This window comes from Hemitrygon akajei, chromosome 6 (assembly GCF_048418815.1).
Source record: "Hemitrygon akajei chromosome 6, sHemAka1.3, whole genome shotgun sequence".
In the NCBI taxonomy this organism is placed as follows: domain Eukaryota; kingdom Metazoa; phylum Chordata; class Chondrichthyes; order Myliobatiformes; family Dasyatidae; genus Hemitrygon; species Hemitrygon akajei.
In genome coordinates, this window is record NC_133129.1 from 85,353,698 (window position 1) to 85,366,418 (window position 12,721).

The window sequence follows — 12,721 nt, forward strand, 5'->3', positions numbered from 1 at the left end:
TTTATTTTTCTTCAATTGTCTGGCTGCTGGGGGTGGGATAAATCTTATGGACGCTTCTCCTCCTGAGTGAGGAGAGGTAGATTATGTACCTCCCTGAAACAGGCCCTTCGGACTACCTCGTCCATGCCAGCTCAACCTGCAAATTAACCTTAAAGGAATCCTGCACAAGGACTCCTAAGTCCCTTTGCACTCCAGATTTTTTAAATTTAGTTCCCCCTTTAAAAAAGTGGCCAATGCCTTTATTCCTTCTACCAAAGTGCATGAGCATATGCTTCTCTACACAGTATTCCACCTGCCACTTCTTTGCCCATTCTCCCAATTTAAGTCCTCTGGTTTCTCAACAATACCTGCCCTCCCACTATCTATGTATCATCCTCAATTCCTTCATCCAGATCACCGACATGTACTGTAAAGAGAAGCAGTCCCAGAACTGCGAGAACTTGTGGCACCTAGTCAAAGGCATCCTGAAAATCCAAGGAAACAACATCCACTGATTCTCCTTTGTCTATCCTGCCTGTTAATTCCACAAAGAATTCAAACGTCTGTCAGGCAAGATTTCCCCTTGAGGAAACCATGGCTTATTTTAATGTGCCTGCAAGTACCCTGAAACCTGATCTTTGACAATCAATTCCAGCATCTTCCCAACCACTGAAGCCAGACTAACTGGCCTATAGTTTCCTTTCTTCTGCCTCTTTCCCTTCTTAAAGAGTGGAGTGACACTTGCAATTTTCCAGGCCCCCAGAATCTAATGAAACCATTTAATGCCAGGGCTCTTGTTCAGCAGCCTCATATGTGGCACCTCACTTGCTGTTTCAGATTGCCTTTACGTGTTGGAATTGTACCCAGCTTGCTCACTCTGAGCGAAACATCGCTCCTCAGCTCCTTCATATTCTGACCCATGAAGGCCAGACTGCTGAGCGTCTTCTCCAGCACCCTGAAAGTTGTGTCACCTCTTTCAGGGGAGTGTGTAACTGTACTCCCTGGTCTCTCTGGTTCATGACTCTCCTCGTGACTCTGCCATTGAATCGGGGGCCTGTTTAACTGTGGGGGGAGAATACCCTGTAGTTTGCAGAGGGGTGGGAAGTGGTTGACCTGTTGGTCAGATACCAGCATCTGCAGGTTTGTTTCTGTAGTGTTTGTTGTGCACTTTCTGAAGGTTCGGTCTCACTGGAAGCTGGCTAGACTCAAACCTTCATTCCCTCATTCACTTCTTTCACTCCATTACTGTTATCTGCACTTAGGGTCCAGGCCTTTTGGTGTATGTGTGTGTGTGTGTCTGACTCTGAGTGTGTTAGAGAGTGCACGCGTGTGTGTATATCCGACTCTGAGTGTTAGGGAGCGTGTGTGTGTGTGTGTGTGTGTGTGTGTATGACTGAGTGTTAGGGAGTGTGTGTGTGTGTGTGTGTATGACTGAGTGTTAGGGAGTGTGTGTGTGTGTGTGTGTGTATGACTGAGTGTTAGGGAGTGTGTGTGTGTGTGTATGACTGAGTGTTAGGGAGTGTGTGTGTGTGTGTGTGTGTATGACTGAGTGTTAGGGAGTGTGTGTCTGTGTGTGTGTATGACTGAGTGTTAGGGAGTGTGTGTGTGTGTGTGTGTATGACTGAGTGTTAGGGAGTGTGTGTCTGTGTGTGTGTATGACTGAGTGTTAGGGAGTGTGTGTGTGTGTGTGTGTATGACTGAGTGTTAGGGAGTGTGTGTGTGTGTGTGTGTATGACTGAGTGTTAGGGAGTGTGTGTCTGTGTGTGTGTGTATGACTGAGTGTTAGGGAGTGTGTGTGTGTGTGTGTGTGTGTGTATGACTGAGTGTTAGGGAGTGTGTGTCTGTGTGTGTGTATGACTGAGTGTTAGGGAGTGTGTGTGTGTGTATGACTGAGTGTTAGGGAGTGTGTGTGTGTGTGTGTGTATGACTGAGTGTTAGGGAGTGTGTGTGTGTGTGTGTGTATGACTGAGTGTTAGGGAGTGTGTGTGTGTGTGTGTGTATGACTGAGTGTTAGGGAGTGTGTGTGTGTGTGTGTGTATGACTGAGTGTTAGGGAGTGTGTGTGTGTGTGTGTGTGTATGACTGAGTGTTAGGGAGTGTGTGTGTGTGTGTGTATGACTGAGTGTTAGGGAGTGTGTGTGTGTGTGTGTGTGTGTGTGTGTATGACTGAGTGTTAGGGAGTGTGTGTGTGTGTGTGTGTGTATGACTGAGTGTTAGGGAGTGTGTGTGTGTGTGTGTGTATGACTGAGTGTTAGGGAGTGTGTGTGTGTGTGTGTGTGTGTGTGTATGACTGAGTGTTAGGGAGTGTGTGTGTGTGTGTGTGTGTATGACTGAGTGTTAGGGAGTGTGTGTGTGTGTATGACTGAGTGTTAGGGAGTGTGTGTCTGTGTGTGTGTGTGTGTGTATGACTGAGTGTTAGGGAGTGTGTGTGTGTCTGACTCTTAAGTGTGTTAGAGAGTTCATGTGCGTGTGACTCTGTGTGTGTGTGTGTCCAACTCTGAGTGTTAGGGAGTGTGTGTGTGTATGACTCTGAGTGTGTTAGAGAGTGTGCACATGTGTGTATGTCCAACTCTGAGTGTTAGGGAGTGTGTTTGTGTGTGTGTATGACTCTGAGTGTGTTAGAGAGTGTGCGCATGTGTGTATGTCCAACTCTGAGTGTTAGGGAGTGTGTGTGTGTCCAACTCTGAGTGTTAGGAAGTGTGTGTGTGTGTATGACTCTGAGTGTGTTAGAGAGTGTGCGCGCGTGTGTATGTCCAACTCTGAGTGTTAGGGAGTGTGTGTGTGTGTGTGTGTGTGTGTGTATGTCCAAGTCTGAGTGTTAAGGAGTGTGTGTGTGTGTGTATGTCCAACTCTGAGTGTTAGGGAGTGTGTGTGTGTGTATGACTCTGAGTGTTAGGGAGTGTGTGTGTGTGTATGACTCTGAGTGTGTTAGAGAGTTCATGTGCGTGTGACTGTGTGTGTTAGTGTGTGTGTGTGTGTGTCCAACTCTGAGTGTTAGGGAGTGTGTGTGTGTGTATGACTCTGAGTGTGTTAGAGAGTGTGTGCGTGTGTGTATGTCCAACTCTGAGTGTTAGGGAGTGTGTGTGTGTATGACTCTATGAGTGTGTTAGAGAGTGTGCACATGTGTGTATGTCCAACTCTGAGTGTTAGGGAGTGTGTGTATGTCCAACTCTGAGTGTTAGGGAGTGTGTGTGTGTGTATGACTCTGAGTGTGTTAGAGAGTGTGCGCGTGTGTGTATGTCCAACTCTGAGTGTTAGGGAGTGTGTGTGTGTGTATGACTCTATGAGTGTGCGCATGTGTGTATGTCCAACTCTGAGTGTTAGGGAGTGTATGTGTGTGTATGACTCTATGAGTGTGTTAGAGAGTGTGCACATGTGTGTATGTCCAACTCTGAGTGTTAGGGAGTGTGTGTATGTCCAACTCTGAGTGTTAGGGAGTGTGTGTATGACTATGAGTGTGTTAGTGTGTGTGAGTGTGTATGTCCAACTCTGAGTGTTAGGGAGTGTGTGTGTGTATGTATATGTATGTCTGAGTGTGTTAGAGTGCGTGTGTGTGTGTATGTCTGAGTGTGTTAGGGTGTGTGTGGGTATGTCTGTGTGTGTTAGAGTGTGTGTGTGTATGTCTGAGTGTGTTAGGGTATGTCTGAGTGTGTTAGTGTGTGTGTGTATGTCTGAGTGTTAGAGTGTGTGTGGGTATATCTGAGTGTGTTAGAGTGTGTGTGTGTGTGTGTGTGTATGTCTGGGTGTGTTAGTGTGTGTGTGGGTATGTCTGAGTGTGTTAGAGTGTGTGTGGGTATATCTGAGTGTGTTAGTGTGTGTGTGAATATGTCTGAGTGTGTTAGTGTGTGTGTGTGAATATGTCTGAGTGTGTTAGTGTGTGTGTGGGTATATCCGAGTGTGTTAGTGTGTGTGTGAATATGTCTGAGTGTGTTAGAGTGTGTGTGGGTATGTCTGAGTGTGTTAGTGTGTGTGTGGGTATGTCTGAGTGCGTTAGGGTATGTGTCTAGGTATGTCTGAGTGTTAGAATGTGTATGTCTGAGTGTGTTAGTGTGTGTGTGAATATGTCTGAGTGTGTTAGAGTGTGTGTGGGTATGTCTGAGTGTTTTAGTGTGTGTGTGTGCATGTGTGTGTTTGTGTATGTCTGAGTGTGTTAGGGTGTGTGTGGGTATGTCTGAGTGTGTTAGAGTGTGTGTGGGTATGTCTGTGTGTGTGTGTGTGTGTGTGTGTCTGAGTGTGTTAGGGTATGTCTGAGTGTGTTAGAGTGTGTGTGTATGTCTGAGTGTGTTAGAGTGTGTGTGTGTATGTCTGAGTGTGTTAGGGTGTGTGTGTGGGTATGTCTGAGTGTGTTAGGGTGTGTGTGTGAATGTCTGAGTGTGTTAGAGTGTGTGTGTGTATGTCTCAGTGTGTTAGGGTGTGTGTGTGGGTATGTCTGAGTGTGTTAGGGTGTGTGTGTATGTCTGAGTGTGTTAGAGTGTGTGTGTATGTCTGAGTGTGTTAGTGTGTGTGTGTGTATGTCTGAGTGTGTTAGTGTGTGTGGGTATGTCTGAGTGTGTTAGAGTGTGTGTGGGTATATCTGAGTAAGTTAGTGTGTGTGTGTGTGAATATGTTTGAGTGTGTTAGAGTGTGTGTGAATACGTCTGAGTGTGTTAGTGTGTGTGTGGGTATGTCTGAGTGTTTTAGTGTGTGTGTGTGTGTGTGCATGTGTGTGTTTGTGTATGTCTGAGTGTGTTAGGGTGTGTGTGGGTATGTCTGAGTGTGTTAGAGTGTGTGTGTATTTCTGAGTGTTAGAGTGTGTGTGGGTATGTCTGTGTGTGTGTGTGTGTCTGAGTGTGTTAGGGTATGTCTGAGTGTGTTAGAGTGTGTGTGTGTGTATGTCTGAGTGTGTTAGGGTGTGTGTGTGGGTATGTCAGTGTGTTAGAGTGTGTGTGGATACGTCTGAGTGTGTTAGAGTGTGTGTGGGTATGTCTGAGTGTGTTAGTGTGTGTGTGGGTATGTCTGAGTGTGTTAGGGTGTGTGTGTGGGTATGTCTGAGTGTGTTAGTGTGTGTGTGAATATGCCAGAGTGTGTTAGAGTGTGTGTGTGTATGTCTGAGTGTGTTAGTGTGTGTGTGTGGGTATGTCTGAGTGTGTTAGAGTGTGTGTGTGTGTGTGTGTGTGTATATGTCTGAGTGTGTTAGTGTGTGTGTGGGTATGTCTGAGTGTGTTAGGGTGTGTGTGTATGTCTGAGTGTGTTAGTGTGTGTGTGGGTATGTCTGAGTGTGTTAGTGTGTGTGTGAATATGTCTGAGTGTGTTAGAGTGTGTGTGGGTATGTCTGAGTGTGTTAGAGTGTGTGTGGGTATGTCTGAGTGTGTTAGGGTGGGTGTGTGGGTATGTCTGAGTGTGTTAGAGTGTGTGTGTATTTCTGAGTGTGTTAGAGTGTGTGTGGGTATGTCTGTGTATGTTAGAGTGTGTGTGTGTATGTCTGAGTGTGTTAGTGTGTGTGTGTGAATATGTCTGAGTGTGTTAGAGTGTGTGTGTGTATGTCTCAGTATGTTAGAGTGTGTGTGGGTATGTCTGTGTGTGTTAGAGTGTGTGTGTGTATGTCTGAGTGTGTTAGTGTGTGTGTGTGAATATGTCTGAGTGTGTGTGTGTATGTCTGAGTGTGTTACTGTGTGTGTGAATATCTCTGAGTGTGTTAGAGTGTGTGTGTGTATGTCTGAGTGTGTTAGTGTGTGTGTGTGAATATGTCTGAGTGTGTGTGTGTATGTCTGAGTGTGTTACTGTGTGTGTGAATATCTCTGAGTGTGTTAGAGTGTGTGTGGGTATGTCTGAGTGTGTTAGAGTGTGTGTGTATGTCTGAGTGTGTTTGAGTGTGTGTGGGTATGTCTGAGTGTGTTAGTGTGTGTGTGAATATGTCTGAGTGTGTTAGAGTGTGTGTGGGTATGTCTGAGTGTGTTAGAGTGTGTGTGGGTATGTCTGAGTGTGTTAGGGTGTGTGTGTGGGTATATCTGAGTGTGTTAGGGTGTGTGTGTGGGTATGTCTGAGTGTGTTAGTGTGTGTGTGAGAATATGTCTTGAGTGTGTTAGAGTGTGTGTGTGTATGTCTGAGTGTGTTAGTGTGTGTGTGTGGGTATGTCTGAGTGTGTTAGAGTGTGTGTGTATGTTTGAGTGTGTTAGAGTGTGTGTGGGTATATCTGAGTGTGTTAGTGTGTGTGTGAATATTTCTGAGTGTGTTAGAGTGTGTGTGTATGTCTGAGTGTGTTAGAGTGTGTGTGGGTATATCTGAGTGTGTTAGTGTGTGTGTGAAAATTTCTGAGTGTGTTAGAGTGTGTGTGAATATGTCTTGAGTGTGTTAGAGTGTGTGTGGGTATGTCTAATTGTGTTAGGGTGTGTGTGGGTGTGTCTGAGTGTGTTAGGGTGTGTGTGTGGGTATGTCTGAGTGTTAGAATGTGTATGTCTGAGTGTGTTAGAGTGTGTGTGGGTATGTCTGAGTGTGTTAGAGTGTGTGTGTATGTCTGAGTGTGTTAGAGTGTGTGTGGGTATGTCTGAGTGTGTTAGGGTGTGTGTGTGGGTATGTGAGTGTTAGAATGTGTGTATGTCTGAGTGTGTTAGTGTGTGTGTGTGAATATGTCTTGAGTGTGTTAGAGTGTGTTTGAATATGTCTGAGTGTGTTAGAGTGTGTGTGGGTATGTCTGAGTGTGTTTGGATGTGTGTGGGTATGTCTGAGTGTGTTAGATTGTGTGTGGGTATGTCTGAGTGTGTTTGGATGTGTGTGGGTATGTCTGAGTGTGTTAGTGTGTGTGGGTATGTCTGAGTGTGTTAGTGTGTGTGGGTATGTCTGTGTGTGTTTGGATGTGTGTGGGTATGTCTGAGTGTGTTAGGGTGTGTGTGTATGTCTGAGTGTGTTAGTGTGTGTGGGTATGTCTGTGTGTGTTAGAGTGTGTGTGTGAATATGTCTGAGTGTGTTAGGGTGTGTGTGGGTATGTCTGAGTGTGTTAGGGTGTGTGTGTATGTCTGAGTGTGTTAGAGTGTGTGTGGGTATGTCTGAGTGTGTTAGAGTGTGTGTGTGTGCATGTGTGTGTTTGTGTATGTCTGAGTGTGTTAGGGTGTGTGTGGGTATGTCTGAGTGTGTTAGAGTGTGTGTGTATTTCTGAGTGTTAGAGTGTGTGTGGGTATGTCTCTGTGTGTGTATGTCTGAGTGTGTTAGGGTATGTCTGAGTGTGTTAGAGTGTGTGTGTATGTCTGAGTGTGTTAGAGTGTGTGTGTGTGTCTGAGTGTGTTAGAGTGTGTGTGGGTATGTCTGAGTGTGTTATAGTGTGTGCGGGTATGTCTGAGTGTGTTAGAGTGTGTGTGGGTATGTCTGAGTGTGTTTGGATGTGTGTGGGTATGTCTGAGTGTGTTAGGGTGTGTGTGTATGTCTGAGTGTGTTAGTGTGTGTGGGTATGTCTGAGTGTGTTAGGGTATGTCTGAGTGTGTTAGAGTGTGTGTGTGTGTCTGAGTGTGTTATAGTGTGTGCGGGTATGTCTGAGTGTGTTAGAGTGTGTGGGTATGTCTGTGTGTGTTAGAGTGTGTGTGTATGTCTGAGTGTGTTAGGGTATGTGTGGGTATGTCTGAGTGTGTTAGAGTGTGTGTGAATATGTCTGATTGTGTTAGGGTGTGTGTGGGTTTGTCTGAGTGTGTTAGGGTGTGTGTGTGGGTATGTCTGAGTGTTAGAATGTGTGTATGTCTGAGTGTGTTAGAGTGTGTGTGAATATGTCTGAGTGTGTTAGAGTGTATGTGTGTATGTCTGAGTGTGTTAGTGTGTGTGTGGGTATGTCTGAGTGTGTTAGAGTGTGTGTGTATGTCTGAGTGTGTTAGAGTGTGTGTGGGTATATCTGAGTGTGTTATTGTGTGTGTGAATATTTCTGAGTGTGTTAGAGTGTGTGTGTATGTCTGAGGGTGTTAGTGTGTGGGTATATCTGAGTGTGTTAGTGTGTGTGTGAATATTTCTGAGTGTGTTAGAGTGTGTGTGAATATGTCTTGAGTGTGTTAGAGTGTGTGTGGGTATGTCTGATTGTGTTAGGGTGTGTGTGGGTGTGTCTGAGTGTGTTAGGGTGTGTGTGTGGGTATGTCTGAGTGTTAGAATGTGTATGTCTGAGTGTGTTAGAGTGTGTGTGGGTATGTCTGAGTGTGTTAGAGTGTGTGTGTATGTCTGAGTGTGTTAGAGTGTGTGTGGGTTTGTCTGAGTGTGTTAGGGTGTGTGTGTGGGTATGTCTGAGTGTGTTAGAGTGTGTGTGGGTATGTCTGAGTGTGTTAGTGTGTGTGTGGGTATGTCTGAGTGTGTTAGGGTGTGTGTGGGTTTGTCTGAGTGTGTTAGAGTGTGTGTGTGGGTATGTCCGAGTGTGTTAGGGTGTGTGTGTGGGTATGTCTGAGTGTTAGAATGTGTGTATGTCTGAGTGTGTTAGAGTGTGTGTGTGTATGTCTGAGTGTGTTAGAGTGTGTGTGGGTATGTGTGAGTGTGTTAGTGTGTGCGTGTGTGAATATGTCTGAGTGTGTTAGAGTGTGTGTGAATATGTCTGAGTATGTTAGAGTGTGTGTGGGTATGTCTGAGTGTGTTAGTGTGTGTGAATATGTCTGAGTATGTTAGAGTGTGTGTGGGTATGTCTGAGTGTGTTAGTGTGTGTGAGTGTGTTAGAGTGTGTGTGGGTATATCTGAGTGTGTTAGGGTGTGTGTGTGAGTGTGTTAGAATGTGTGTGTGTGTGTGTGTGTGTGTGTATGTCTGAGTGTGTGTTTGTATGTAGGATGTTGGTCAGAAGTGGGGGTGAGTGCGTGGGAGAGTCTTGAGGGGTCTGAGACCAGGAGTGTGTCGGGACTCGGGGGCAGGAACCAGCCAGAGAAGTTGTTTCCCCCAAGTCTGAAGGGAGGCTCACGAGAACCAGAGGGCATTTGGGTAAATCCACGGGAGTGACCTCTTCAGGAGCTCTGGGAAGGAGGAAATGGAGAGGTTTGCAAAGTCAGAGGAGGAAGGTGAAAGGTTTGGGACCGAGTGGGAGGACTGATACAGAGCTGTGGGGAGAGAGTGGGACAGTGGGATTAGTTTGGGGACTGATACAGGGCTGTGGGGAGAGAGTGGGACAGTGGGATTAGTTTGGGGACTGATACAGGTCTGTCGGGAGAGAGTGGGACAGTGGGATTAGTTTGGGGACTGATACAGGTCTGTGGGAGAGGGTGGGACAGTGGGATTAGTTTGGGGACTGATACAGGCTGTGGGGGAGAGAGTGGGACAGTGGGATTAGTTTGGGGACTGATACAGGTCTGTGGGGAGAGGGTGGGACAGTGGGATTAGTTTGGGGACTGATACAGGTCTGTGGGGAGAGAGTGGGACAGTGGGATTAGTTTGGGGACTGATACAGGTCTGTGGAGAGAGTGGGACAGTGGGATTACTTTGTGGATGGATACCAGACTGCCCTCCATTCCAAACCTCTCCCATTTTCCCCCTCCCTCCCAAACAACTCCTCTTCCTGCCCCTCTTTCCCAAACATCTTCCCTTCCTCCCAGTACATCCAAAACCTCTCTCATTCCTCCACCTCCCTCAATCGTCTCCCCTCCTTCCCAAACCTCTTCCCCTTTCCCTCCATCCCAAATTTCTTCCCATCCTGCCCTCCTTCCCAGATCCTGTCCCTTCCTCTCTCCATCCTAAACCTCTCCCCCTTGCCCCACTCATTCCCAAACCTCTCCCCTTTCTTCCCAAACTAATCCCACTGTCCCACTCTCTCCCCACAGTCCAGTATCAGTCCCCAAACTAATCGCACAGACCCGCCGTCTCCCAACAGGCCGACTTCAATACCAAAAGTAATTCCAATGTGTCTGTGTATGTTTGTGTGTCTTTGTATCAGTGTGTGTCTGTCTGTGTGTATTTATGTGTGAATGTGTATCTATGTATGAGCATGTCTGTGTGACTGTGTGTTTGTGTACGTTGTGTGTTTATCTGTATTTACGCACGTGTCTCTGTCCCTGTGCACATACTTGTGTATGTGTTTGTGTCTGTTTGACTGTGCCACGTGTCTGTGTGTGTGTGTGTGTGTGTGTGTATGTGTGTCCTGTGTTCCCGGCTCCCGTGTCCTCCCTCCTCCTCCCCCGAGCCTATTGTGGGGGCGGGGGTTTATCTCACATTCCAGACATGAGCGGCCCCAGGCCCCCTCCCCCTGCCCGATCGGGGGAGCCTCTCCCTGTACCAGGGAGCGCAGCGTCTCCAGTCACAGAGCCACGATCCAAGACCGGTCGGAGATCGCCATGTCGGAGAGCAGCGCCTGGACCGCGGAGCGTGAGGGAGACGAGCCGCCGGTTGCCGTCCCACCTCCGTACAGCCCCCCGGGGGCCGGGCAGAGCGAGGCGCCCCAGCTCCGCACCACGCTGGACTGCTGGGCGTGCGGCGTCCTCATCTCCGCACACAACCTGCTGGTCGCCCTACTCAACCTCCTCCTCCTCATCCTCGTCTTCGGAGCCGTGCTGTTCCCCGCCGCCGTCATGATCTCCTTCGGACTGGTCTGTCACTCGCAGGTGAGTCACTACCCCCCCAGTTCCGTCACTACCCCCCCAGGTCAGTCACTACCCCCTCTCCCAGGTCAGTCACTACCCCCCCAGGGTCAGTCACTACCCCTCCTCTCCCAGGTCAGTCACTACCCCCCCCAGGGTCAGTCACTACCCCCCCAGGTCAGTCACTACCCCCCCAGGGTCAGTCACTACCCCCCCTCTCCCAGTTCCGTCACTACCCCCCCAGGGTCAGTCACTACCCCTCCTCTCCCAGTTCCGTCACTACCCCCCCCAGGTCAGTCACTACCCCCCCCAGGTCAGTCACTACCCCCCCAGTTCCGTCACTACCCCCCAGGTCAGTCACTACCCCCCCAGGTCAGTCACTACCCCCCCCCCCCCCAGGTCAGTCACTACCCCCCCTCTCCCAGTTCCGTCACTACCCCCCCAGGTCAGTCACTACCCCCCCAGGTCAGTCACTACCCCCCCCCCCCAGGTCAGTCACTACCCCCCCAGTTCCGTCACTACCCCCCAGGTCAGTCACTACCCCCCTCTCCCAGGTCAGTCACTACCCCCCCTCTCCCAGGTCAGTCACTACCCCCCCCAGTTCCGTCACTACCCCCCCAGGTCAGTCACTACCCCCTCTCCCAGGTCAGTCACTACCCCCCCCAGGTCAGTCACTACCCCCCCCCCCCCCGAGATCAGTCACTATCCCCCCCAGGTCAGTCACTACCTCCATCTCTCTGTCACTCCCTCCCCTCCTCCCTCTGTCACTCCCAAGTCAGTCACTCCCTCCCCTCCTCTCTCTGTCACTCACAAGTTAGTATTTCCCTCCTCACCTTCCCCCACCCCATCACTCCTTCCTTCCTCACACAAGAGACTCCCTCTTTGCATCTTCAAATCATTGACTCCCTCCCTCCCCTTCCCACTATCTCTTCTCACCTACCCTCCCCCAAAGCTTCCTTCTCTAATTAAAGAAGCTGATGGGTACCAGTCTTTCGACTGCCCCCAGGCTAACCCGGGTAATAGATGGTGTGTGTTCTGCCTTGAGGTTGGTAAACAGTTGTGATTGCAAGGAAGTCTCCTCGGACCCCAGCTCTTAGTGATATTTTAACAAATGACTTGGATTAGAAGTGGAAGGATGGATTAATAAACTTTGCAGATCACACAAAGGTTGGAGGGCTTGTGGATAGTGTAGAACATTGACATGGGTTACAATGGGATGTTGATAAGATAGAGAGGTGGGCTGAGAAGTGGCAGATGAAGTTTAATCCAGATGAAGGAGTTCTCTGTCTGTCCTGAACAGCCAGCTATCCCCCTTCTTAAACCATGGCCCCTTGTTCTGGACTCCCGAGGGAAACTGTCATAATCTGACCATAACTCCACCAAAAATTGTAACCTGAGGCCTGCCTGCCCTCACTTGGCCGCAACTCTCCCCTCGTTCAGAGGCAACTGAAGTAAACGTAAGTACCACTGTGATTCATGCTCATCACAGCCGTAACTCTGCAAAGCTCTATGATGATGTTTTGTAGCTCAGAACGCTCCTCTCTCCAGAGGCTAAAGAAAGTCAACGTGTCCCCTTTGTCCCTCACCATATTTTATTGATACACATCCTATCCAGATGCCCCATGGTTTGGTACAGCAACAGATCACAAGAAATTGAAGAGAGTTGTGGACACAGCTCGGCACATTGCTGAAGCCAGCCTCCCCTCCATGGACCCTGTTGTCACTCCCCATTGCCTCAGTAAAGCAGCCAGTGTAATCAAAGACCTCACCCACCCCAGACCTGCTCTCTTCTCCTTTATCCTTTACCACCATGCTCAGGGACAGCTTCTGTCACACTGTCTTCAGACTAAACAGACCTGCTCCACGTTAAAGATGAACAATTGACTTCATGATCTACCGCGTCTTGGCCTCGCATTTTGTTTGTCTGCCTGCACTGCAATTTATCTGTCACACTCAATTCTGCACTCTGTGGTTGTTTTTCCTTTTGTAAGACCATAATACTATAAAATATAGGAGCACAGAAAGCCATTCGGCCCATTGAGTCTCTGCTACCATTCAGTCATGGCTGTTTGTTTCTTATTCTCCTGCTTTGTCCCTGTAACCCTTAACACCCCTTACCAATGAAAAACCTTGAATGATCCTCACTTGACAGACCTATCCCCCACCCCTGCCCTCACACAAAACCAGCTGAAGAAATTCCTCTTCACTTCAGTTCTAGAGGGATGCCCCTTTGTTCTGAGGATGATGCT

At 48.3% G+C, this 12,721-nt stretch overlaps 1 protein-coding gene across 3 annotated transcripts in view; it reads left to right on the forward strand.

The window, feature by feature from the left end:
* The first annotated feature begins 10,040 nt into the window (after window positions 1–10,040).
* LOC140729210 (transmembrane protein 88-like) overlaps window positions 10,041–12,721 on the forward strand; it is a 35,129-nt gene continuing 32,448 nt past the window's right edge. For all 3 annotated transcript variants that reach the window (XR_012099287.1, XR_012099288.1, XM_073048724.1), the window contains exon 1: window positions 10,041–10,496. Coding sequence is in view for 1 of the 3 variants with exons in the window: in XM_073048724.1 (XP_072904825.1) it covers window positions 10,230–10,496 (267 nt within the window). In the remaining 2 variants the exon portion in view is untranslated. The remainder of the gene's footprint in view (window positions 10,497–12,721) is intronic.